Genomic DNA, 27282 nt, shown 5'->3' on the forward strand with positions numbered 1-27282 from the left:
TATTGAAATGCATCGCGGTGGCACACTGCAGGGCGCAATATGATGAGGTAGAGTATGGCTGATTATAACTCTGAAACCAGACAATCGGCGAGACAAACTGGGCCTGTGAGTCACGACCCAGGGAATACATTTTATACTACTTATTTGTACTAAAGCACACAATATACGAGCCTTACGCGGACTATCGTTTCGCTGAGCGATATGACTGAAACCTAATTACACCGAGCAGGAAATTATCCTAAGAGTCAAGACCCGGGGTAACAATACTTGTCGATTCCTCATAGGGCCAGTGGCGCAATGGATAACGCGTCTGACTACGGATCAGAAGATTCTAGGTTCGACTCCTGGCTGGCTCGATTTTTCTATGTCATCACATAACTTTGATCCAGAGTTCTTACTTAACACAATACACGACAAACCGCCAGCACACAGGATATTTTACTTTAGTCAATTATCAAGCGCAGCACACAATCGATCACAATTTAGTTTGGAAAGTTGGCAAGGGCATCAAGTAGGCTGTAACCTGAAATCCACAAGTTATCACAAGTACAGATGGTGTTTACAGCAAGAAAGCAAGGATAGTGTCTGAGCGCCAAGAAGGGCTATAAAACCATTAAGAATCCCACACAGAAGAGGTTTCCCAAACCTGCCACTTAAATGAAATGCTAGTGCTCTTCTGTTTTTGAAGTATTGAATCATAGGCGTGGACATGGTGTCAGAGAGGTCCCATGTGGGAAGGACAGCTTGTCACTATGTCATGATGTAATTCAGTGTTTGGCTGAGAATGACTTCTGCCTGCCCAGCAGAGGAAATCAACCTGGCAGTCATTACCGAGGGTTTACAGGTACATCTTTAATATTGCCTAGGGCCAGTGGCGCAATGGATAACGCGTCTGAAGATTCCTGGTTGGACTCCCGGCTGGCTCGACCTTTCTTTATACCCAGAGTAAACACACCACTTACAATACACTACATAATGTTCATCTACACGATATCACAATGTACTTATACTGAAATATAGATGAAAATGTGAAGATACTGAATGTTTAGTATAGGTCGAAAAGATGCAGGGCATAAAGACTGGACAGGGGCAGGGAAAAGTTCAATTTCAGCCCTTGAATTTTAGATTATACTAACAACCAAAAGTTACGGAAGTCTACATTCAGAATTTCGCTCACAATTCTGGTCCTTATGGACTCATTTAGAGTTCCCCAAAAGTTAACTACCTCTTCAAGGGACCACAATTATGAGATACGGGGACAGATACAACTACCAATGTGTGACTGCTGAATTGTGTTATCTATTATAATGTACTACCACTACTGGACATATAACATAGATATATACACCTGTATATATCTATGGGACCTATAAACTCTAACTGTTCCCATTTGCTAATATGCACAGGAGCTAAATTAGCACATTCAGCAAAAAACCCAACCCATCTTTTCTGCCCTGTTTTAGCTAACTGACGATCAAAATAAAGAAAAAAACAATAGTCCACAGTTTACATTGGTAAACCGACTGTCATTTCCATCTTGTATTAACAATTCGGTAAAGTTAAATTACAAAAAGCCTGTTGTTGACTTAATCTTGATGCCCTATGAGCAAATAAACTAACACAGTGTTTGCCCAGCCTAAAATAAAGCACAGCTAAAGCTAGCTGGTTATGAATGGAGAATTGTTTGAGACTTTGCTAATTGTCATTGGCTTTTGTCTGAAAATTAGTCAGCCACTTTGGTCATGTGCATATGAAGTCTAGTTGAAAATCTATCTTATCAACTGTATAATATGATACCAAAACTTCGAGGCATTAGTTTTTCGTAAAGTTAGCGATTGAGATTTCCGAATAATGACCGCCAGTTTGGTAGTTCTACAGATTATGATTGGTCAAATCGTGGATGGCTCAACGAAAGGTGATTGGCTGTCACAATTGGTACGGCACCTGACTGGTACGATTTTTGGTAGCGATGGGCAACGCGATTGGCTCTCACTGACAGGTACAGAGGGAGGCAAAACTTCAGGGTATTGTTTTTCCCAGTTTTGACTGTCAGGATAATTTTCACCGCGGTGCAATGCAGAGCAATGTGTGACTGCTGTGTTGGATGTCTGTACATTGTGTTAGAGAAAACATAAGCTCGGGTCGTGCTTACCTGAGATGAGAGTGAAATATGACGGTACCTTAGGAAAAAAAATAAAAATAAAAATAATAATAATAGATATCCTGACAGTCAAGGTTGTGGGTAAAGCGTACCCCTTGCTGTTTTCGTAGGGCCAGTGGCGCAATGGATAACGCGTCTGACTACGGATCAGAAGATTCTAGGTTCGACTCCTGGCTGGCTCGACTTTTTAAAGTATTTCTGCCGAGTGTCCAGTTCTCTGGTTAATACCTACGTAGCTAACGTATACTATCATGGAATCATATCTTATCTGGTAATAAAGAATACACACGACTTTCCACTAGCAGCTAGACAGTGTATCTTATCTTATCTTATCTTATCTTATCTTATCTTATCTTATCTTATTACCTAATCAAACTACTGTGTAAATTCAGCAATGAATGTATTTTACTTGTAACAGATTAGTTATTCAGTTATATGTCTCAGCTGTAATTGAAACATTTATTGTTACCATGCGTGTTTATCAAGACAAAATTCTCATGTGAAGACATCTTGTCATAATGACTGATGATACGTGTGCCTGAATTAGGCTGCTGTAATAACAAATTTGTTAGTGTCAGTTATAAATGCTCAATTTAATTATATAACCTGACTTACTAAACTTAACAGGAATTGGATGTAAGTATCCTGTGTCCTTGTAAGTTTGAATTCTACAGTAACTATCATGACTCACATGAGGGTGACTGCAAAAAAGTAGAAGATGGTTTGAAATCAAATTCACCTCAAGGTGGCAGCATCATCAGGCACAAAGGCCTTCATGCTTTGAGAGTTACCAAACAGTTGTTTCCATCAGTAAAATGTATTGCAGCAAATCTTTTCAAATGCACTCACTTGAATTTTAATATTTTCTGCTTCTCCTCTTTCAATTGACCTACCACATATATGATTTATGAAGATATCTAATGCAAGTAAAGGCACTGATGACAGATTTTTTTTTTTTTTTTTTTTTTACCTTAGTTTAGTTTAGTGTAGTTTGGTTGGCAAAAGTTCAAATACACAACTTTATTTGAGGGCCCTCTGATAATAATTTAGTTAAAATTCAAAGTAAAACTAAAAACATGTTTAAATCACCCTTATTTGACCACTGGAATCTATATCTATATCTATATCTATATTGTTCAGATGCCTTTTCGGCAAATCATAGTGAATCATAACCCCTCATACTACAAGAAAGGTTACTCATCACGCAAAGTTACTAGATTTTGAATAGGCCTAGACCTTCAACATGTTAAAACTCTTTCCAAACCAAAAGCTATTCTTAGCACTGCACACAAACAGACACACAAACATGTTTCTCATCGTTCACCATGGTTTCTAGTACCGTCAAAACACCGTAATGACAGTCATAACATGTTCTCCACACACTCACACATTTGTTCCCTCCCCTCTGCTCAGTTCAAATTCATCTGATGCCTGCTGTCTCCTTGGGAATGCTGCTGCTGGGATGGAGGTGGGCGTGGGGATTTCTCAGGTGACAAACACAAAGTGCCAGGAGCTGCTGCAGGGTACAACACTCAAGTGTGTGATGGTCCGCGTGAAGGACATGGCTGCAACACTGCTGACTGTGATGCTCGTGATCCCCTACATCTGTGAGGGAGGTGAGATGTTTTTTTTATGGCACTGCATGACTGATATTTCAACCTCTCAGCTGTTATCTGGGTTCATGGGGAGATTTATGTACATGTGTCACATTTTTGTGTGATAGCACTGCTGAAAAAATCGACAGCGACGGACTTCCTTCAAAAAGCAAGAGAGAAGCGTTCATCGGAGTGTTTTCCAGGAGGCTGCAGCCCAGAGGTCAGCGAAACTGCAGAACTGATGGAGACCAACGTTGGATATGTAAGTTCTCCGTCCGTTGTACTTTCTTTCCTGATTAATGCCATGTATCCAGTTTAATTACAATTTTGAGGTAACTGTACTTTACACAAGTATTTCCATTCTATACTAGGGAAATACTGTATTTTTTACCCCTCTACATTTATTTGACACATACAGTTCTTGGTTACTTTTTTCAGATTCAGGTTAAGACAAAATATAACTAATATTCAATAGCAATTAACTAAGAAATTATGATGTATTATTATAGATCAATCAAATTAGCCCCACCTTTACCACCTGCAAGATTAATGATGCATCAATAATTGTAATCCTATTATATAACGTTTAACGTTTATTATTGTAAAAAAAAAAAGGATATTCTGCTTAATTAATACTTTAATTTTTTGCACTTTGAGTATATTTTGATGCTAATACATACTTAAGTATGGGGGAGCTGGTCTGAATGGTGGAAAGCTACAGAAGATACGATGATGGGTCAAATTTGCAGTATTTGGACAACAGATTCCTGCCAAATGTTTTGTTTTGTCAACCTAAATATATTTATTTTACTGTTTTAAACAAGTTAAGAAACCAGAAAATACACATTTAAGAAGCTTGAATCAGAGAATTTTGACTTTTTCTTAAATAAAAAAAGTATTCAAACCAATTAATCAACTATCAAAATAGTTACTGATTAATTTAATAGTTGATCTAACTGATCAATTGTTGGAGCTCTATCTTTCACCACTGCATGTACCAGAAAACAGATGTTACAGACACTTTGTGTGTTTCTGAACTCCTTAAACCAGCCATGTCGAGGGAATAGATATCATCATTATTTTGTGTCAGGCAGACAGAGTAGTAGAAATAAAAAGTAGTGTCATCTGTATTGTTTTTGCACATTTTTTTTTACATTACCAACCATCAAAAAGACTTTGATTTGTTTTAAAGTTTAAGAGAACCACATTTATGTCATCGTACGCTTTGTTTCTATTAAACATGTCTCTATTACTGTCTCTCAATATTTCCTTTTAATCAACCTAAGAAAAAGCTCTTCACTAAATCACAGTTTAAAAGAAACATTTTAAACCATGTTTTCAAACCAAGTTAGATCACTTTAGAACCATCACGCAGAATTCCTCTCTGCAAGTAGAAAAGAAAAGAAAACAAGTGTATATGTCAGTAACCACAGTCGCAGTCAGCAGCAGGAAGGTTTTCCATTCAAAGTGGGCCATCAGTCTGTTCGGGGTGTTGGGTCTCTGCACAGAGGGAGAGCCTATCTACATGATACTAAACATCATGAATAAAGAACATGTCCAGAGACTCGAGCGTTGAGAAGCACTCCTCTGTTCGACAGGGATAAGGTGTAACCAAATCAAGCGAGTCACTGAGGCATTTACCATTACTGTGTTCTTACATACCAGGCCTGCAATCTGAAGACACAGTGAAGGGAGGCCATTAACATCCACTTTGTTACTTAGTGCACCTGCTTCAAATATCAGGTGACCAGCATGAAAGCCAGCAGAGAGGTGGAATGTGACCAACTGGAGTTTCTGTCATGTTGTCGTACATTTAGGTACATGTTGTTTCTTTGTTTCGCATAAAGCCGAGCCATAAAGACAGACCTTCACTGAAGAGCACACCTCACTGATGCTGTTAGATTGAGTATTGTTGTGTATTATGTACTAAATCTAGAATAAATATGACACCTTATTTATAGGAGGACAGGTCCAGCCTGTTCTTTGATGGAGGAGCTGCTCAGAAAGAAGCGAGCTTTGTAAGTTGTAAGAGTTTGAAGTTGAGTCTTGACTTCATTGTGTTTTAAAATGAATAAATAAATAAATCTCATCTTACTCAAGATGTTTATGAATAAAAACCATCACAGCAAAGCCTAAAAACACTTTTGTCTTGTAGCAGACACCTGGAGGGGAAGCTGCGACGGATGAAGGATCTGGGATGTAGCCGAGACGGAGAGCACAACACGACAGTGTTGTTTTTGTTGGGTCAAGGTCAACCAGCAATGCAGTGTAAATATAAAATATACAGTATAATCACCAAGATAAATCATTAAACAAAGGAGTTAACCAATGAAGATGTATTGTTTAAGGATTAATTTGCATGCATAATTTCCTTTCTTTTATGTTAAAAAAATCAAGAAACTGTTTTACTTGATACTTCTAGTTGTCAGATTAGTGTTTGATATTTATACTGGTACTGGTACTTATCTGAGTTAGAAATAAAAAAAAAAAGGTCTCTTGGAAGATAGAATTGAGAATATCTTGTTTCAATAATGTATAACCAAATATTAAAGTGTATTTTCTCAATAGTTTAAAGAGTTCTTCAATATTAAGTTAATTTTGTGGCATATTATACATAGCATTTGATTTATTGGGAATATAGCTAAAATTTAAAAATGTATTGTCACTGTCCACTGGAAAACCACTTTGATTTAGATTTTTTTGATAAAACTAAATGAGGGAGTGTTCTGTAATTAACTGAGACAAGTCTCCTATTTCTTATACCAAACAAACCATTTACAGAGCCACTGGAGCATCTGTAAAATGCACTGCCACAAAACTGAAAACATGGTTGTTTTTCTTGGTTGACATTTTGGAGATAAGTGGTTTTCACTGGACTGTGAAGATATGTTCATATATGTTCAGTACATGTTAAGTGCAAACTAACCATTGTCAACGAGGAAATTTCTGTGAACATTTCAATAAATGTATATTACAGTATGTTCATGTTTGTTCATTATAGATGGGTGACAAATTAAAGGAAAACTATCTTAGCGTCATAAGACCAGTGTGTAGGATTTAGTGGCAACCAGCAGTGAGCTCGTCGAACATCGTCTCACCCTCCCCTTCCTGGCCTGTAAGAGAACATACAATGGCCATGAAACTCAAAAATCTATTTCTAGAGCCAGTGTTTGGTTTGTCCATTTCGGGCATACTGTAGCAACATGATACAAGGATATAAGGATATATCATTCTGAGGTAATGGAAACTACGAACTACGATTCTTGTTTTCAGGTGATTATTCACTAATGAAAACAAACATTGGAGTTTTTTTAATTTCATTTCTGCCATATTCTGCCAATAAATCCCTGTAAAGCTTAACCACTGGACCTTAAATTGAGTAAAAATAAATATTTAGAAAAAGTGCCCAGACGAAGCTATTCACAGAGACAGATAGACTGCCTTTTTGCTGCTGCCTTTTAACACAACTCTTAACCCACATTAATCATTTTGTGCTGTGATAACTTGTTGTCACAGGGTGTGTACAAAATGTAGAATTTAGGGAGTGTAACATGTTTTTTTTCAGCGGGTGGTGTACTGTGTAGTTATCTGTTCTGCAATTTGTACTGGTGTGTAATATGCTTTGTTACTGTTGTGTTGATATTGGTAGGGTTTGGATCCATCCAGTTAACACAATCCAGGGAATTGGCACTAGCTCACTTTAATCTGCTTAATCACTTTAGACGGAAAAAACTCACTGCTCATACCCTGACCTGTATCCTGCAGCATTTAATTTATATTTGTAGATGGTCTCTAAAACAAAGAATATCATTGTCCTCATATCAATGTTGTTTCTATTTAGAAGTCAGTCTGTTAGGAGGACTGCAAGTCTGCAGAGAACCGATTCAAATATTGCTGTATTTTAAGTCTACAGGCATAATTTTTGTCCATGTGGACTACTTCAAATATGCCTCACTCTTGCCAGTCAGACTTTTTTCAGTTTAAGTTGTGAAAGACATGTATGTACACTTCGAAAATATGCAATGTAAAGTGTTAGTTCCCACAGTCACATGCTGATCACGGGCTTTGCTGGTCGCTTTCTCCTCGTTTTATCTGCCGGACAGATGACCTATGGAATGAATGAATGGTGAAAATACGCAGATTTGAGGCGTTACTCTTCTATTTGAATGACCAACGTAAAATCTCGCCCTATATTTTCGAGTAGCAGCTTCCTTTAATGTCATAATCTAATATTATGCGTTGATAATTGCAGTTATGCACAGAGAGCGTCAGGGTACTGCCTCTTTAATGTTGCCTTCAAGTGTCTATCGTAAACTCAACTTCAAGTAGTAAATACAGTATTTGTAATCTAATAACAAAATTGAACACATATAATGAGTTGTTTTTTGGATGATTTTTTTTTATTTGGGAAAGTATTCATTCACTCAACCTCCATTTTAACTCGGATACTGAGGTAGAGGCCTCATTTATTATTATATAACCAAGTACCACAGAATTGCTATGTGCTTTTACTGTACTGTTGGACTGTATAGGTTGCACAGTCTCGAGATATTTTTACATTCAAATTTAACGCTAGGATTAGTTTCACACAATATACAACCCTTTACTCGAGTACAAAAAATAAATGTATGTGTACACTGGTTTTATTTATTACATAAATTATCTGTCGCTTGTATACGTTTCTCATTTCCCATTTTCCGATAGCACCTGAATGCAGCGTAACAATCGACAGCAGTAACAGTTACGGCTTGACACTTTAGCTTGTAGCTTACAGTCAAGAAACAGCGGCGGTGTCGTCCAAAGAAATTTCCTTTCACAATGTAAGTCTATTATGTTTCTACGTATAGTTTTACAGTAAAGTGTTACTCGCTCAAAGTTGTCTTAGACAGAGGCCTTCCGGGTAGTTTGTTGAAACAGGGTCACAGAAAAAAAAAGCAACGCCCAAAACTTTGATGCTAGCATGCAACAAGTGCTAGGACGGTAGTTTTCCAGATTCAGCTAGGCTAAGCTAGTTTACATTATGTTAGGTTTCATTAGAGCATAGTAACTCTGCCTAACACAAACTATGTCAGCGGTTCTAGTGAATTAGGCAGTAACAGAAAACATACACGCTGCGCTTATAACACGTCTACAGCTGCGTAAATATTAATGTTGGACAATTAGCTTAATGCTAACATTAGTTTTGTTTTCTATGGTCGCACGCTAGCCTTTTCTCTCCCGGTTTTCTGTTAGGTTGACCTAGGTACTACATAGTAAGCAAACAAACTAGTGGTTCAGAAGTGAAAATATTGCCACTATAAATGAAAATCACTACAATTTGAGCAAGGTACAAGTAGTGGCAAAATGTCAATTTAAAACAGGAAATATATTGGTGGTTAACTTAGCTGTTGTTTGGTATCAGTAATTGTAAAGATAAGAGCATAATTGAAGTGGAGTAACTAGGACTTAGTTATGTTTTAGTTCTACTACTCAGGGTTTATCTGAGTTTGGTCATGTTACAATAGAAATAACAACTGTTGCAGCGCAAGCCAAATCTCTTCTTAAAACCCCTTATTTCCATTAACCTCCCCCAACCCGTCATATCCACTCTGCACCAGAAATCTGTTCAAATAAAATGAATGAAATTGAAAATGGACAACTGCAAACCAAGAACCTTGATGTGCAAAAGTTGGTTTGCGGCCCTGATCAAATTTACTCACACTTGCATAGTACTTATTTGAGTGAGTCCTGGTCAGACAAACATTTAAGACAGATTGTCACCAATAATGTTTTTGGGTTTTTTTGTTTTGCGCAAAGTTACTCAACCTTAGGTGATGAAATAAGTTAACGGTTTAGTTTGATGTGCAGTACAGTTACACAGGACATGATACATGACACATGACCTTAACCACCTAATTTTGCATGCTTTACAATATTTTTTCACTTCTGCTATGCAGTAGAGAGGCTGTGGGTGTAGACAAATTCCCCTATCTTTGATGAAGTTCTAAAAAAAAAATAATTATTGATACAGTATTTAAGATAATACTGGAGACAAAGTTATTTTGATTACTTTCTCTCATTGTTTAAGGAAATCTCATGTAGTTTGGTCACAGTTTGGATGTTATGATGTGAAGAAATTATGTATGACATAAGGGAAATGTAAAACATTTTTACTATACATTTTCATGAACAAATAAATGGAAAAACGAACTAGGTTATGAGAGATTGGAGAAACTTTCTTTAAAAAGTCCTGCTGTATTAACCAGGAGATGGACATTTTGTGTTTACAGAAAGTCATAGATTTATTTTAAAGTGAGAATTCAAACTATTTATTTATTTATTTATTTTTAATTTAAACATAGAGACCTTGCTGTTACATCAAGAATCTGCAACACTAATTAGATGATTGTGATGTGTTCCTATGTTGACATTCTAGACAGTTGGACTGTACTGTAAGTGACCTCTTGTATCACTGTTTAGGGCTAAAAGAGCTCAGGATAGCCTTGGGCTAAGAGTATGCAATGTGTAAGGCTTAGTGTGGAAGATATTGTTCCTTGTTTATTCATAATCATTTATTTGATTTTTCTTATTTATGTATAAGTAATCAAGTTTAAGCATTTTAATTGATTTTTAATAAAAGGGCTTAGTTATTTTTTTTTATTGCCTAGATGTGTTCAGAAAATAATGGTGTCTGTGACCAAGACAGGCATGGGAGAAAAGCATGCATAACTAAATCCCATGAAGACATATGAAAATGTATCCACCAGTGTTCTCACCCTGTGCACCCAACTCCCATGCAGATAGACAAAAATGTAACCACTAGTGTTTCAGGGAATAGCTAGTTTTGTGGAAAGCATCAAGGACATGAAATAAGTATCTAATCTGTCTAGGTAAAAAGTAATGCTGGGGGTATAATCATATTAGGACTCACAATAGGAGAAAGGATGATCCAAAAATGTTTGTACAACTGAGTCAGTCTGCTCCTTGGGCCCAGCTCGGTTTCGATGTACCTTAAACCTGCCTGGCCCTGGTGAAGACTCCTCACCACACTAGACTAATGCTATCTTTAAAGGGGGCATCAGCCAGCCAGAGTTGACTGCTAATGCTGACAGATGTTTATACACTCAGACTGGTTGTGATGTTTGCATTCTCTCTCAGCTACTCTGCTCTGTAAAAGTAACAGCCAGGTTATAGGATCAACTGGCTGTTGGACAAATAGGTTTGTTTTCTGACTTTGTTAGGCAGCCGTGTACATCAGGTTTGTTCACATATTGATACTAAGCCAAGAAACTAATAGTATGCTCCATCATCTTTTGTGTTTCTCTCACATTTTGATACCTTTCGTAGCCCAAGTTAGGTTTGTGTTTGTACATTCAGGGGGATTTTGGAGAGAGTGGAGGAAGTAGTTGGCTAGAAAATACGGAAATGCATCCTTTGTTACTGCTGCACTCTGCTTCCTCAGTCATCACCACCCACTGACTATTATGTATTGCAAACAAATACAGTATACAGAATGTTTAATTGGGCTGTTACGATATCAGTTTCACTATATCATTATTGTTGCCAAAACAATTGAACATTTTGAAAGTAAGACAAGCCCTCTTTCTGTAATATCAGCATAAATAAGAGATAGGCTGGGAGGGTTTGGGTCTGTCAACAGTTTCTTGGTCAGAAGGTTAGCAAAAGTCTAGTTTAGGTGATGATTTATCAGTTTGTCAGCCTCCTGTGAGAGTTGCTGCACAGCAGGTCTAGCCTGCAGTTTAAGGGACAGTTCACCCTAAAATTAAAAATACATCTTTTTTTCCTTTGACCTGTAGTGCTATTTATCCATCTATTTAGTTTTTTGTGAGTGAGATATTGGCTGTAGGAATGTCTGCCTTCACTCAGATATAGTGGCACTCAGCTTGTGGTGCTCAAAGCACCAAAAATAACACTTGAAAAACTCAAAAGCAATGTCTTTTTCCACAAATTGAGCGTGTTTCTCAAGATAATCCATAGACCTTGTTGTGAGCAGTTTCATGTAGGAACTACTTTGTTTCTGTCGTTTAAAGAAACTTTGATTTGATGAACATGTGTTTATCAAAAAGGCAAAATGAAGCTACTGCCTATCCTGCACTAGCAATTTCATTGGTGACTGTTTTCTCTCAAGGAATTATAAATGATGTTTTGAACATCGTTGGCCTAAATGTTTTGCAGGTTTTGTTTGTATTTTTGTCTGCATGGGTGTGCCAGCTTGCTGTGAGCAATAATTGTATTGCATGTTAAGGAAAAGGAGAGATCCATCTCTGGCTTTCTTTAAATGTGGGATGAGTCTAAGTATATGCTATAAAACTGCCACACTGGTCTCTTTTACTGAGTTGTAATAAATCCAGTATAATCCCTGCAGTTCAGTGTAAGCACCCTCAACCCATCTGCCCAATTTCAGTTATATCTTGCCTTTGTAAAGATGAATGTGGTCATTGCAGAGCAATGCTGTCTTGAGTCAGCGGGTGGCAGTAACTAACCACTCTTAAAAGGACTGCAGGGATAAGGAATGCATATCAAATCTAGAAATCCCAAATAGATGATCAAAGTAAAAAGAAAATAATAATAAGCAGCACAGTTTCCTTGTTCCTTTCCATGATTTGTATTTGTTTTATTGTAGAGAATAATCTTCCCAAATTGCTATGAAAGAAGGAACTTAAGAAAATAAGAATTCAGTTGCATGCTTGCAGTTTAAGATGGGCAGGGCACACATTGTTAGGCTCAAATTGCACAGCTGGTCATTTTTTCCAAATGTGTAAGCTATCATCAGCTATTTAGCAGCATTTTAATACTGCAGCAAATCTCATTTATTTTTGGGAATCACACTTCAGTCACCATGCAGACATGAAAATTACATTTGGAAAGTAAAAGCACACCGTTGTGATTAATGAGTGCAATTATTGGCAGAGGGACAAAATAGAGCGTGAATTCAATATCAATTTTTACACACAAACACATGTCCTACCTCTTCCCCATCCCAAATTTAACTAATTATTCCTTTCAGGAGCGAGTCATCTCAGTTCTATAACCAGTCTGTGTAACAGTCTTCTATATCAGTGAGAGATTTTCAATATATTAATATGTGAAGTTTTGGTATTCACCAACCATTCTTTAGGTAGGTGCAGTTTTGGATGCATTACTTTAATATAGTTTGTAATTATCATGTAATTGCATTGCCCTCCCCAAGACCACCCTCAAATTAGGCTGGAGTTTGTGCTGTGTGGTAGACATTCACCTCTAAGACAGTCAACCCTCCTTGCCTGAGAAACCTCAACACATTTTAAACAATTTGGCATTTTATGTCATGTAACAATTTAATGATCACAAAATGGCATAATGATGTGTCGGGGTGGGTGGAATATTAAATTAAGTTTTGTTTCTCATCAGAATTTTTTCTTCATACTGAATTCTGTGGTGTTAATTCATATTTATCTGTAACAAAATTAAAAAAAATGCAGCATTTTCACAGAGGGAAATTAACAGCTATGTAGGCAGAAGATAATTCTTATCTTATTTTTAGCTGAAATGTGTCTTTAAATTTACAAATTATAGTGTTTTCAGGTGTGTAATCAGTTCATTCATCTTTTTTGTTTGTTTATGCTTTGCTTTGTTTTTTTCAAGAATGCCTGAATTTAAGAAGATAGGATAGATTTTTGCTATTGTGGTCAGGCTGTTTACTTCCACTTATCACCAACTGCATTAATCATTGTCTCATTTAAGATACATATTAAGTGAGATTGTATGTAAAATATTTTTTGTCAACTCTTGCAGAAGGCTAATATCTACACTTAATTTTCATAATTTTACCAGGTCAGCCATTGGTCCAGAAGGTTCTGGCGCAACGTCAGGCAACAGGCGCCTGCAGCAGACCCAGGCCCAGGTGGATGAGGTATGATATGTCTCTGATTACTGGTTTACAAGGTTCAGTTAAAGCCCCAAACATATTTTTTTATACTGGTTGATATCGATAATAATCCCAAAACATAAATATAAAAATCTCAGTTTATGTTTTTTTTCTTTTGAATGTATCCTGGATTTTGACAGATATGGTGGGCATTTTGTATTTTCCTACTGTTCACTTGGACTGTGTATTGGCAAGAATCTGGTGATATGATAAGAATCACTATACATACGATTCAGTATATTGTGATCCTGTAAGCAAGGTGATATACTGGTATTTTTTTAATCTAATTTCAGGAAAACTGTCGTAGTATGAAGAACACACGGTACCACATGCTGAAAATCTGAGTGTAAAAAGTTTACTTTTTTATGTAATCAGATTAGTGAAGATAACAACACTGCTATCTAGCAGTTGGGGATTTAAAGGCAACACAAAATTAACCACTCCATAAATCACAATACAGTGTTTTTGAGAATCAATCACAAAAAATAATATCATGATATTCAAGTGTATTAATATTTTCTTTACCCCCCACTGTGCACCATCCTTTCCCGGTGTACCTTGTTTATCTCACTTAGCCCACTCTTATCATTGAACTCCAGTCTTTTCCCCCCTCTCTGTTTTCAGCCACGCTGAATGACTCCGTTCTTCCTTGACATCTGTCTTTAGCAGAGACTTGCATAACCCTTGGCAGCAGTATCATGAATCATCACAATGTGGAATCAGCAGCTCTCTTAACACTCTACCTCCACATGTCATCTCACATGTCAGAAAACATTCAGCGACAGCCATTTGTTATTCACTTTTTCAAAATTACATTCAAAATCGTGTCAGTGAGGTCACCAGGAAATAATGGCTGCCAGGAATCGCTCCTCTGGCGGTTTCACTCTTAATCCCCTTAACTGTTTTCCCTCTGTCTTTCTCAGTTGTGGCTTCCTTGATGTTAGTCCCTCCTACGCAGAACTTTAACCTTAGTGTGTCACATTAAGCCTCCGATTGGCTGTCAGAAGTTTATATAATCACTGTCTCCAGGGTTATGTAAGGCCTGCATGGGCCTACACACTCCTCCCCACCCTGCTGCTACATCTGAGAGGAGGGGCAGTAGTGGGGTTTGTGGATCAGTGGAACATATGGGTTATGTGTATTCTGTGATACTGCGTGTATGCACATGCATGCCCCTCAGTGAACGCTATTAAGCAAAAGTGTGTCTGTAATTTTTACCTTGTAAGGTGTGATCTCTCTTGATTGGTGGTGTTGTTAAGTAACATTGTTAGAGGTTACTTCACACTAAGATCATTTATGTCATCCTTCTATATGTGAAATATTGAATCTTTGTTTCTGTTCACTACAAATGCTTAAACTAATTAAGGCTGTGTTTGGTTTAGTCAGGATTATTCAGATCCAGTGCACTGAGGAACAGGCATTTAAAAAGTACTGACACTTAATAAATGTTTTTTTTACTTGTTGTATGTGTGTAGGTGGTAGATATTATGCGTGTTAATGTGGACAAAGTGCTGGAGCGTGACCAGAAGCTGTCTGAACTGGATGACCGAGCAGACGCACTGCAGGCTGGAGCCTCCCAGTTCGAGACCAGTGCTGCTAAGCTGAAAAGGAAGTACTGGTGGAAGAACTGCAAGGTGCTAAATAGAATTTATTTCAATAAAATGCACCCTCTTTCCCCCCACTGTAAGTGAAAGTAACTGACCTTACATGAACTAGAAGTCTCAAGGCTACAGGTGATCTGAACTATATTGCTCTTGGAAAAGCCTCAAATGGTGTTTCATGTTCACCTAATCAATAGCTTAATTTTAACAGTATCAAAAATACGATGTTTGATTACACACAACTTACAGACAAGGTAAGTAAATTCAGAGTGCTTTACAAATGAGTAAATCAAAGAATACATTGAAGAGAGAAAAACTTAAAAAGAGAAAGGAAAAATAGTACATTCCTTAGGAGAAAGTAGCATACTGAGGTGAAACAAACATACAAAAACAAAAAAAGAAAAAGTGCTACAAATGATAACAGACTTCTCTTTCAATAAATGTTAAGGTGATTTATGGTTCATTTGTCATTTAACAACATGGGGTTGCACAGTGAAATGTAAGTTTCAGCCCTGTCATGCTACACGCACTAAACAAATATTTAAATCAGAGTAAAATAATATGAATAAAAAAACTGGCATCCTAATTCCAGCTGAAGTGTGCAGAAACTGAATTTGCTGTTCCTTTACCCCTCACAGATGTGGGCCATCCTGATAGCTGTCATAGTGATCATCATCATCATCATTGTTAGTGAGTATCAAGCCTTGTGGTTAGTCATCAACAGTTTTGAAAGTATTGTTGCAATATTAAGTGTAACCAAATGCATATAATAACTTGACAGTGATTTCAGCTTAACCTTTGTTGATTATATACACTGTATTTGATATAGTATATATATACATTGGAAATATATATATATTTTTTTCACATTTATGGACATTCCTCTGCAAAACCAATAAGTTTATGTAAGTCTGTCATCTAAAAGTTCCTCCCTACTTCACTCACAGTTTGGAATTATTCGTAAAACTGCAACAAGAGGAGGAGGAGTGGAGGCAGTGATGAAGAAGAGGAGAAGAGCAGCATGCACAATTCATGTCTTGGAGGAAGACGTCATATGATTACTGGCTACTGAGCTCCACAACATTTTTCCCCTCCTGCCGGGGGTCTTCATTCCTTGTCCTGGTTTGCCCCGTGTGTGCGTGTGTGTGCGTGCGTGCGTGTGTGTGTGTGAGAAAGAGAAAGAATGTGTGTGTGTGTGTGTGTGTGTGTTTGTGTGTGTTTAGCCTGCATTACCACACCATATCAGTCATCACTAAACCTGTATTTGAGTGCCATATCATGTGCCAAAGAAAAAAGAAAAATAGATACAGAAACAAGTTGATAACTAAACTCATCTAAAACCATAAGAAAAGTATAAATTCGTCATCTTGGACTGTATGACAAAGCAAACAAACACACACTCCAACCTCAGGACTAGAATGAAGAATGTTGTTGTAAACTCTCCTCAACTTATATTTACTTTTTTATGTTTTATTAATAGCCATTGATTTTGTGTTCCAGGTTAAGAAAAGTGCCTTTGAAGATATGTGTTAGTTAAGAGTGTAACAGTAACCCTACATATCATTGAAGAGATGCCCCTTTACAACAAATACACATTTGTACATTTCAGAGTGCCAATATTTTGATTCTTTTCCTCATTTTTAAAAGAAATGTGCTGGTGTGTCATCTTACGAATGGTCAAATTTGACCAGGGAATGATGGGATCTGATGCCTTATTTTATCATGCACATGGTTGATAGCTAATTAGGTGCTTTGTACAAAACATTTAATTTTGTATTGAATAAAGAGACATTTCATTGGTCACTCTGCAACAAAAAGGTAACCAGTAACACATTGTTGAACCACCTGATCATACCTATCCTTGTACATCCTCCTTGAGTTTCTACCTAGATAAGTGCCTCCATGCTATGGCCAACAGCCTCACAAGGTTAGGTTAGTGAAACAGCTACAAGGATTTTTTTTTAAAGAACAAAAAAGTGCTACACTGGGTTTAAAATCGTGAATTATCTCAATCACGCCTCAAGGATGGGCCTTTGTAAAATACAACAAAATAAGAAAATAGTAGTAGACAGATGCCTTAATTGGTTTCTCCAATGGAGAACAGCCAAAATACAGACATGCCTTGTTGATGATATTTACCAGCCAGTAAACAGTTGTGCCTTCTGAATGCTCTCACTGTTCAAACAAATACTGTGCTGCTTGCTTATTAACCTTTAATGAAGTCCTCTGTTTAGTCACACTGGTATTTACCAGATCAATGCCAAGTACTTCTCGAGTGTGAAATTTTGGTTATTATTCTTAACAACAGCTTTTTTTTGTTTTGCTATCTATTCTATAGTACTAACCTTAAAGCAACTGTATAGTATCTTTTCTTTCAGCTGTTCGCTCCTGCTGAGCATCAGAGTGTTTGGAGAAAATCTTTGTCGGGCAATGACAGTGTGATATGTACTGTAGCAACACTGGATGATTATATGCCCCCCTGTTGCCTCCATCCTAATAAAATGAAAGTATTTTAATGAGACAGAATTTGGGATCACTTTCTACTTTCATTTCACTCTGAGAACTGTTGATGTTACATTGTTCAGTAGTTTTTAAGACATTAGCAGTTGTTTGACCTTCAAGGTGCACGCTTGATATTATTGTAATTGTAACACTAACACAAGTATGGGCTCTTTAGACATTTGGGTAGTGTATGGCCACAGTGTAGCCATTAAAGAAATTGTGTAATATGTTTGAAAGTGATTTTACTGGCCAGACCTTTATCACAGATGCATGGAAATGTCATCATCCTCTCCCATCTACCCCTGAAATTTGAACCCCAGAAACTTCTGTGCATTGCTCATGTCTACCTACTGGTTATATATTTGGAAATAAGTGCAATTCTACTCTTTGACCCTACATGCCTTTTGCTTGAATAAAATCGATTTAACAGAAATGACAAAGCCTCATCTGATTGTTTATTTCTGATATGTGACAGAATATGCATTTTTAGTCTTGGTCTAGCTTTTTAGATGGCCATATAGTCTGTTGGAGTCAGATAAAGCTGTACCTTTTACTTAAGCAAAGATCCAGTGGGTCATTCACACTGCTGACATCTCATTAGCCAGAAAGCTTGGAAGAAAAACAATTTTCTACTAATGTTACTGTGTTTCATTGCTGAAAGGGGTGTGATCTATTATTAGCAACACCACCTTGTTTACCTCAGTAGCTTTGTCCCTGACCCACCCCATGAGACCCAGTCCCAATAAACTTTCCACAGCAGGACGGCTACCATGTTTGCCAGCATCATTTAGTTTTCTTAACTTAGCTACTTTCACTGTTATTATTATTATTCTCCAAAAAGCATTGGCATAATTCCTTTACTTGGGACTGGACTGGCCATAACTTTTTTGTTTTTTGCAAATGGTCTATTGACTAATGAAATGTTGGGAAATAGTCTGTTACAATTTGTGAAATAACTTAATAGGTTAATTATCAAAGGCCAAAGTTTAACAGAAAATATTAACATTTGAGAGGCTGGAACAAGTCATATCACATGTAATCAGCATTATGTAATCAGATTACAAAAAATAACTGATCAGCATAGATTACATTTAAAATTTTTTATAGTTACATTGTCAAGCTTTACGTGATCATACTTTCTGATTATTTATGTGTACACACATACACACACACACATATATCATTTGATTTGACAAACTGTAAATGTTGAGTGAGTCAAATTTTTATGACTGCATCCATTGTTTAGTGTAATGTGCAATGTTTACAATGTTTGATTATGAAGTAATTCAAAAGTATTTAGATTAGATTACACTTTTTTGTAATTCAGTAGTTTAGATTACTAATCACAAAAATGACTGTGTTATTTCTATTGAGTAACTTACTTGGCCTACAATTCAAAGTAATCTGACCCAACCTGCTCAGGTAAAGAAAATGTAGCATACTTTAGCATGTTACAAATATAATTTAAGAATACAAAAGTTACTACAAGTATACTTGAAGTTTTATGCTTACTTTAAAGTAAGCATAAAAAAACAAAAAAAACAAAACTGTATTTTTAAAAAGTGTGCTTTAAAAAAGATGTAATTAAGTTTAACTTCAATTTACTAAAATTAAATATGCTAATTATGCAATACTTAAAGAGCTATTTCAGCATACTTAAAAGAAGCATACTTTATTGTAAGTGAACTGTAAATTGTACATTAGTGGATTTTTTTAAAAAGTATACTAAATTGCAGATACTTGTAGTGGTAAGTTAGTTTACTTTTGAAAAGTATAATTTTTTTTTTCTTTTGTAATACACTATTGGTATACTTTATTAAAGTGTACTTAATTTCACTTAATTAGAACTATATGTAAGTATGTTTACAAGAAGTACACTTCAGCATAAGTTTATTTCAAGTTTAAAGTAGCACAAACAAGGTTAACTTCAATTTCCTTAATCGAGCGTGTACTTACACAGCACTTTAAGTGTCCTAAGTATACTTAAAGCTGTTTCACCTGAGCAAATAAATTTATATTAAATTAACTTTAAACTTTGCTTTTCTACAATTTAATTACAACAAAAATATTCTTGGTACAAAATTAGTTGTTCCAAGTTGAAGTTATCTAATCATTAACACACTTAAGTATACGGATGAATAGTCTGACTGCAAGTACACTAAAGTATGCTAAAAAAAAAAACAAAAAAAAAAAAAAAACAAGAAAAACATAATGATATGAGGGTTTTGGCATCCTTGCTTTGAAAATGGCTGAAACTACTAATCGATTTTTCAAATTGTTAATTCTTGTCATTTGCTTCAATAAAAATCATATTAATATATCAAATGAACAACAAAAATAGTTCATAGCCAAAACTTCATCCTAAAGGCAGCATGATGAATGACCTGCATCATCAGCTGTACTAGGAGCACAGCGTCTCTGTTCATTCATTCAGTAGTAGAGGTGGATGCAGCTTATAGTGAGTCGCTGCTTGCGCATTCTGCTTGTTTTCCCTCTGTTGTGTAACATGGATGTCCACGTGAACCGCAAGCAAGCCGCTGACAGATCGCTGCGTTTAGACACGCCCGCTAATAGGCGTCATATCCAATCATACGCTACATGCTAAATTGTCCTGTCCAATCATCGTGGAGTGGGCGGAGTTACACGGCACCGGCCTCACGTTGCACAAATGTGTCAAGCGCTCCAGAGTGGATGACGATTTACCTCCGTGACTGGGACATAATTAAAAAAAAATATTGCTAATACGGCCTGTTGAACAATTTGAGACAAATTCAATTGTTGGATATTGAAGCCGAACCACACGCGGAATCGGAAAGGTGAGAATTTAATCAGAAAACAGAAGATTTGAGGTGTCGTTAGCGAGTTTGCTAAAGCTAGCTCACCACCTCGCCCACGGCACCAAGTACAGAGAACGGTGGATGTAAACAAATGAAATTTAATGCTTGTCTTGCGTCCTAGTATATTCTTTTGAGTGTGTATTGTGTAGTTTCAGCTGAATGCTTTACATTTCTATGCAGTAAGTTATGCACTGGTCGCAAGTAGTGTAGAGTATTGTGCATTGCTAATGTGTTAGCTAGCTAAATGACATGTCTGCCATAAGTCAGGGGGTTGCTGTTAACGTTAGCGAGGGACGCTTTCTTAGCGAGTTATTAACGAGTTGCAGCTACTGTTGCTCGGGGACAATTTCATTGTGTGAGTAATAACTGAATATTAGCTCATATCAGCTACTCTACAGACTAGTAAGACATCAATTCACGTTACACTGTAATGATTAAACTTAAACTTGGAAGAGCACTTCTAGCCTCATGGTACTGCTAGTTCTATGAGTTACGTTCTTACGTATACGATAATGTGTCATTAAATGTTGTTTTTAGCTGGCCAGATTTGTGGCAATGTACTCACTAATGCAGTTTTAATGATGTCATAATGGCGGCTGTGCTTCACATTTCGGTGAAGTGGTAGTATCTGACTCTCCTTAAGCCTTAAGCTGAGCACTGGTTACTGAGGTTATTGAGGTTACTGGGTTCATGTGGGGAGGGGGTGGTGACCCGTTAAGAGTGTCAGGTTTGTTTTGAGTGGGAATGGGTTGTGGGTTGTTGTCAAAGTTTGAAAGGCTTTTTACTCCCCAATGAATGGAGGCATGAAAAACAGGTATCAGTGTGGATTTCCTTATATTTTTTCCCAGCATTTGTATTTGTGTGTGTTTATTTAGTTATGCTGATAATCTTGATTTTTGAGGTGACCTATATATACTCAATGTTATAGTTTGCTGTACCTACAAGCTTGCTATGCAACTTTTGGATGTACGTAGCTCAAATCTATAATTATTTAACTTGTTTTAAGAATTTTCACCTAAATCTGAGTATTTGCCTCATGAAATAAATGTTAACCTTAAAGCAGGGCTGCACAAGATGATAAAAAGAAATCATTGCAGTTATTTTGATTGAAATTGTGAAATGTGATTCAGTTAGTGGGAATGGTCATTATAGCATTCAAATTTTCTTTTTTAGTGGAAAAAAATTTAAATCATGATGATTTGATATTTGTTGTGGTCTTTTTCCTTCATCTAGTGAAAAAGATTTGGTGGCTAGGGCATCGCTGCAACCAGAACCAAATTGCACCAAATTGTGATTTGGTTCTGGTTCTGTGGTTTGGCTGTTGCGTTTTGCTATACTGCAATTTTGATAATATTTTGCGATTAAATGTGTAGCGCTCGTGGAAACGGTCATTTTTGCATCACAGTTATCATTTTCATAGAAAGAACTAGAAAAATCGTGATGATCTGACATTGCTGGGGTCGGTATCAAACAAACAGGTTTTCTTACATCTGAAGAACAAGATTTGTAGGCCAAGGCATCTTCAGTACTTCAGTTATAATTCAATTATAATGCTATTTTTGGAAATTGCAGGCTTCTGCAAGTTGGATGTTGCACTTGACCTTGATTGTGATTTTTATAATATTTTGATTAATTGTGCCGCCCCACCTTGAAGTGCAGTCCAATCATGTCAGCATGCTGCCAATGTCATTATATAATATTGTGATTTCATAACTAACTGCTGTTGACCTGGGGATGTATATCCTGCCAGGCTTTTACTTCCGTATTGGTGGGAATTTGGTGTGTGAATGGTGGTGTGATCCATCTACAAAAAATTGGAGCCAGACAGGACATTCAGAAGACACAATTCAGTTAACTTGAGCATAGACATCGCATAGTACATGGCTGATCTTTGACTCCATGCACATGCACAGTGGACCTACTTAGTCTATTTGTCTTTCACCACTTATGAATACTGTGTGACAAGCAGGCTTCCTAAAGGGTATTGCTCCACTCAGAAGACCCATTGCCTAAACAGTAGTTTTCTGCTCAAATTAAAAAATGTTGTCATTGCAATGTGGCATTAACCTCATATTTTGTGTTGGGCCCAATTTTGACAAGACAACTAGGCATTTTAGTGTAACAGTAGGTGTTTCAAATTTGGCCTGCAGTGTGACATTTCTTTCAGAAAAAAATATAATGATATGACCTCATATTATTAGCTGTGAATAAAAACTAACAATTAGTTTTTGTTGTTACACATATGAAGGGTTCGGTCTTGTCAAACTTATTGCAGTGGAACACATATCTTTGCTTTGAAAATCAGTTCTTTTATTTTGTCTGTGATGTTTTCCAGGCTGCGATCACAGCGGTGTTGGAAAATATCATCATTAACATTATTTGTGGCCATAGCATCCTTTTTTTAACCTTCTGACCAGCTAAATTGTAAAAAATGCGATCCTATTAAAAGTTATGATGCACATGCCATTTTTGTTTGTTTTTCCTTAACAGTCAGTATGATCAAGGATGTTTTTTTATCCTCAATTATATTATAATGTGGATGTTATTATAAGCAAAACCACTGATAATGACAATAGCTTTTTTTAGTATTTTGAAAACAGCTCTGAAGACATTGTCCCAAATAGGCTTGCACAATGAAGCCAAATATTGTCAAAATCACAATATGGCCAAGTGCAATATCACACTTGCAGATGCTGCAATTTTCTGATAAAGGTAAAATGTGTGACAAAACAGCATTGTAATGATGTGCTGTAATGCTGCAGAGCTGTCCTGGTCTACAAATGTTGTTCTCCAGATGTAAGAAAACATGATTGTTTGGTAAAGACCCCAACAAATGTCACATCATCAAGATTTGATTTGATTTTTTTTTTTTTTTTTTTTTGGATGAAGAGACGTTGTCACTGCAATGTTGACTAAATGTTTTGTGTTGGGAATTTTAGTGCAACAGTAATTGTTGTGAATTCCCATTTGGCCTGCAGTGCAATCTTTTCTTTCAAAATAATTATACTGTGATGATATGTTACCTCACAAATTCTATGCAAGCTGTAAATGAATAAAAACTAACAATTTGCTTTTTTGTTGTTACATGTATGAAGGATTTGGTCTCATGAAAATGATGCATAAACATTAACAGTGGAACACAGATCATCACTTTAAAACACTGTTTTTTTTATTTTATCTGTGATGTTGTGATCATAATATCCAAATTACAGAAGCTGCATTTTTTTTGAAGGATAAATTGGTGACAAAACACCATTATAATGAAATACTGTAGTGGTACAGAGATACCCTGTCCTGGAAATGTTGTTCTCCAAATTAAAGAAAACATATTTGTTTGGCACAGCACCTAACAAATGTCACATCATCGTTGTGTCTTTTTTGTTTTCTAATGAAAGTTTTGATGGAAAATTCATCATACACACTGCTTGTGAAGCATCTTATATCTGTCAAAATAATTGCTGTATAAGTTTTTAGTGTATCATGAAGTGCTAGTCCCAAATTATTATGCAAAACTTAGTTTAAAAAATACAAGAGGTCATAAAGAATTTGAAAGAGAAATGTGTTTTGTTTGTTGTATGATGATGATCATGACAGATAATTTCCCCCCAAATGCAATTCAAAAATACACATCAGGTTACATTTTAATAAATGACAGGCACAGTTCTTCCTTACCATGGCAGGAAATCATAGGTTAGGAACGCAACATATTTTGCAGAGGTAATTTTGATGCCCTCAAAGGACCCTAGTGGGACCCACCATAAAAACACAGGTGTTACCAGTGATACTAATGAAGGTTCCCTTCCATTCAGGGTGCTACTGTTGTGCTTGTTGGCTCACTGGAAAAGCTCTGCTGCACTAAATGAAATGGAACATTGATTACTATCCATGGTGCCACCTGTATTTACTCTATTATTTCGTGTCAGTATGGCTGCTGTGTGCCAGGTCTATGTGTATTCGTGGGTTTCTGAATCCACCATAAATGCTTGTCTTTGTGAGCATTAGTTGGGTGTGACTTTACACACAACTGTAAGCGTCTTGAGGATTCTACATTGAGAGGTCCTTGGGCTCCTGAGACACTAGCTGCTTCAAATGTTTGCTGCTCAACAGCGGCTTTTTATAGCTGTCCTTTTAGCACTATTAATTTGCCTTACAGAAACTTTCATTTTTATCTGTGCTCTAAATTGCATGTAAAACTTTTAATAGTTCAGTAATCTCTCCTCAGTATCGATTGTTTTCATGCCATTTGCAAAGCATTGCACTATTTCATGCTTGTTATCCTCTGAAAGATATCTTCCTCCGCATATTGCATGAGAACTGAGACTTGCTTAATGTCAAACAGCCTCTTTAAGTAGGTTTCCCTTTAATTGAGTTCACCTTGCAAACTAATTTTTTTTTAGTTTAAGTTAAAATTTTGTTTTTCAGCTTTTCATAATTATGAATATGGGACAGTTGTACTGACCAGTGTCATCAAACATATGCAACTTACATTTTTTTTTGCATGATAATCCTTGTATTTATTGACCAGTCAATCTATTTAGGAGTGAGAGTGTGTTTCAATCACCAGTTTTAGTACAATTTTGGTACAACTAATCTTTTATATACATTTGAATCACAGTGTGCTTAAACAGTTAGTCAAACTTGCATATTTCTTCTCTGAGGATTGGTGAGAAAAGTACAGATTAGTAACCTGGCATGGCCTTATCTAGTTTGTTTGTGTGCTGTAAAAGTAAGGCAAGGCCAGAGCATCATAACTGCACCACCTTGACCATGGGTTTGTGTCAGAGCCCTGCACAGACACAGTAGTACACGTATAATAGGAGGATGGCTTATACGCTCCGAATTGAGCAAGCTGGTTATGTAATCCTGCAGTGACGACCTGTTGAACAACGCAGGATATTTTCATTGGCTCCTGCTTGTACCACTCACTGTGTCTCTCTCTGTCTCTGTCTCGCTTGTCTTGTCTCACTGCTGTGTGTATGTGGTCGTAGGTGTGGTTTGAGTCTATTTGTTTGTAACTGATATTATGATGGCTGAACAAAAGCTAGGCAAAGGCATTACCTCTTTTTTCATTTAAAGTTTAATGCAAGATTATGTTGAGTTTGAGTTCTGAAACATTCACCTTAAAAACAAGTATGTTGAAATATAAATTCTGTGTCTGAATTTAAAACCATTTGGGATGTTCATCTGCATTAATTAAGATGTGTCACTTCTACTGTCTGCATTTCACTTGGACAAAAGACAAGGAATATATCTCTGTCTGCATCAGCTATTTCGCTGCAAATGATCACATTGTTATTGTTTTATTGGTGTTGTGTAAAGATGGGCATTTGGCAGAGTTACACTGGTGTTGGCTGTATCGATGGGTGAAATGTGCTCATGTGTAGATCATAGAAGATTGGAGTGAGTCAGACAGCAGTGAGTCAGTTTTATGGTCAGATAGTCTGATACTATTAGATAACAAGGCAGATTGTGTGTTCTTCACATTTGAGTAATGAAACACACTATTGCATGGAACATTTTCTTTTGTTTTTTCTTTTGTTATTATATTATATTATGTTATAATGCAACTAGTGTAACTTCTTTTGTGATTTTTACTTTTACATTTGGGGATTTTGCCACACCAGACTTGGGACAAGTTTTACCAACTGTATTAATTAAGGAAGCGCTATCAGTATCATTGGTAACACCTGTGTTTTACCCTACTGTTTCATGTCAATATGGGAGCAGTGAAATATGTCTATTTGGGTTTTTCCTGCATCAGTAGCCATTTTTCATAGCAGACATGTTTGCATTTCATGTTTGCAGAATAGCACAGGTATAACTAATTGCACTCCAAAGCTGTAGAAATTGGCACACCAAAATAGAATGCAAAATTATTATTATCATTAATTACACCTGTTTTTTCCTGCTATAAAGGGATACATTTGCGTCATGGCTGTGTCTTAAGGCCCAAACATGCTGAAAGTGGCTAACACACATTTTTGAAACACACCAACTATTATAAATGTCTGAGCATGCTTCATAAGCGTTATGAGTTACATCAAACTGCCTTGATGTGCCTAGCCCAACCTTTTTTCAATTCTGGAGCATCAAATGAGAGTCAAAGCTCAGGATTCATCAGTATTCAGTCAGTGTGTTCACACTGGAAAAATGTATGTAAGAATATTCAAAACATTCAGTATGCATGAAGCAATTGATTTTTGGGTGTGCTGCTGATGTATGTATACTCCTGGCCCACAATGCAGTGCAGGAAATGGAGCTGCAAAATAAATTAATAGATAAACTGTGAATGGTGAAACCTCAACTTCTGAAGGACATTGGAAAGCCAAAACATCTTTAGGAAGACATTTTTCTGTCTCTGTGATGATCGTGATTGACATCTTAAAATCTACTGTCTGTTCATGGCATAAAACCCAGGAAAACCTACTAGCACAGCAAATTTAGATTTATATGTTCATCAAAATAGAAACTGAGTTTGCCTGCCTTATTCCAACAACATAAGAGTCTTAACAAGAATTTTTAACCCATTTTAAATCCATTAACAAAATGATCAATAAGTATCACTTTTAAAGTAACATTTTATTGTCTGAAAGCTCGAAATAATCATAATGTGTCTGCAGGGGTTTGAGCAGGCTGCTCAGCAGGTATTAACTCACACTGTGGTCACTACTGTTTTGAG

The 27282-nt window shown here is 36.5% G+C and overlaps 1 protein-coding gene and 2 non-coding genes across 3 annotated transcripts; all 3 read left to right on the plus strand.

Moving 5' to 3' along the window:
- The first annotated feature begins 283 nt into the window (after positions 1-283).
- trnar-acg (transfer RNA arginine (anticodon ACG)) lies at positions 284-356 on the plus strand. Its single transcript has one exon. It is a non-coding gene; the product is annotated as a tRNA-Arg (tRNA).
- Positions 357-2270: 1914 nt separating this feature from the next.
- trnar-acg (transfer RNA arginine (anticodon ACG)) lies at positions 2271-2343 on the plus strand. Its single transcript has one exon. It is a non-coding gene; the product is annotated as a tRNA-Arg (tRNA).
- A 6116-nt stretch (positions 2344-8459) lies between these two features.
- vamp3 (vesicle-associated membrane protein 3 (cellubrevin)) lies at positions 8460-16416 on the plus strand. Its single transcript, XM_084731033.1, has 5 exons — positions 8460-8576; positions 13570-13648; positions 15139-15297; positions 15903-15954; positions 16212-16416. Coding segments are annotated over exons 1-5 (309 nt in total). The 5' UTR covers positions 8460-8574; the 3' UTR covers positions 16229-16416.
- The last annotated feature ends 10866 nt before the right edge of the window (positions 16417-27282 follow it).

The sequence above is a fragment of the Lutjanus erythropterus genome, chromosome 2, assembly GCF_056507025.1.
Source record: "Lutjanus erythropterus isolate fLutEry1 chromosome 2, fLutEry1.hap2, whole genome shotgun sequence".
NCBI classification, from domain to species: Eukaryota; Metazoa; Chordata; class Actinopteri; order Lutjaniformes; family Lutjanidae; genus Lutjanus; species Lutjanus erythropterus.

Coding starts and splice junctions, on each gene's coding strand:
- vamp3 (XM_084731033.1), top strand. Junction 13,649..15,138: donor CCCAGGCCCAGGTGGATGAG/GTATGATATGTC, acceptor GTATGTGTGTAG/GTGGTAGATATTATGCGTGT. Junction 15,298..15,902: donor ACTGGTGGAAGAACTGCAAG/GTGCTAAATAGA, acceptor TACCCCTCACAG/ATGTGGGCCATCCTGATAGC.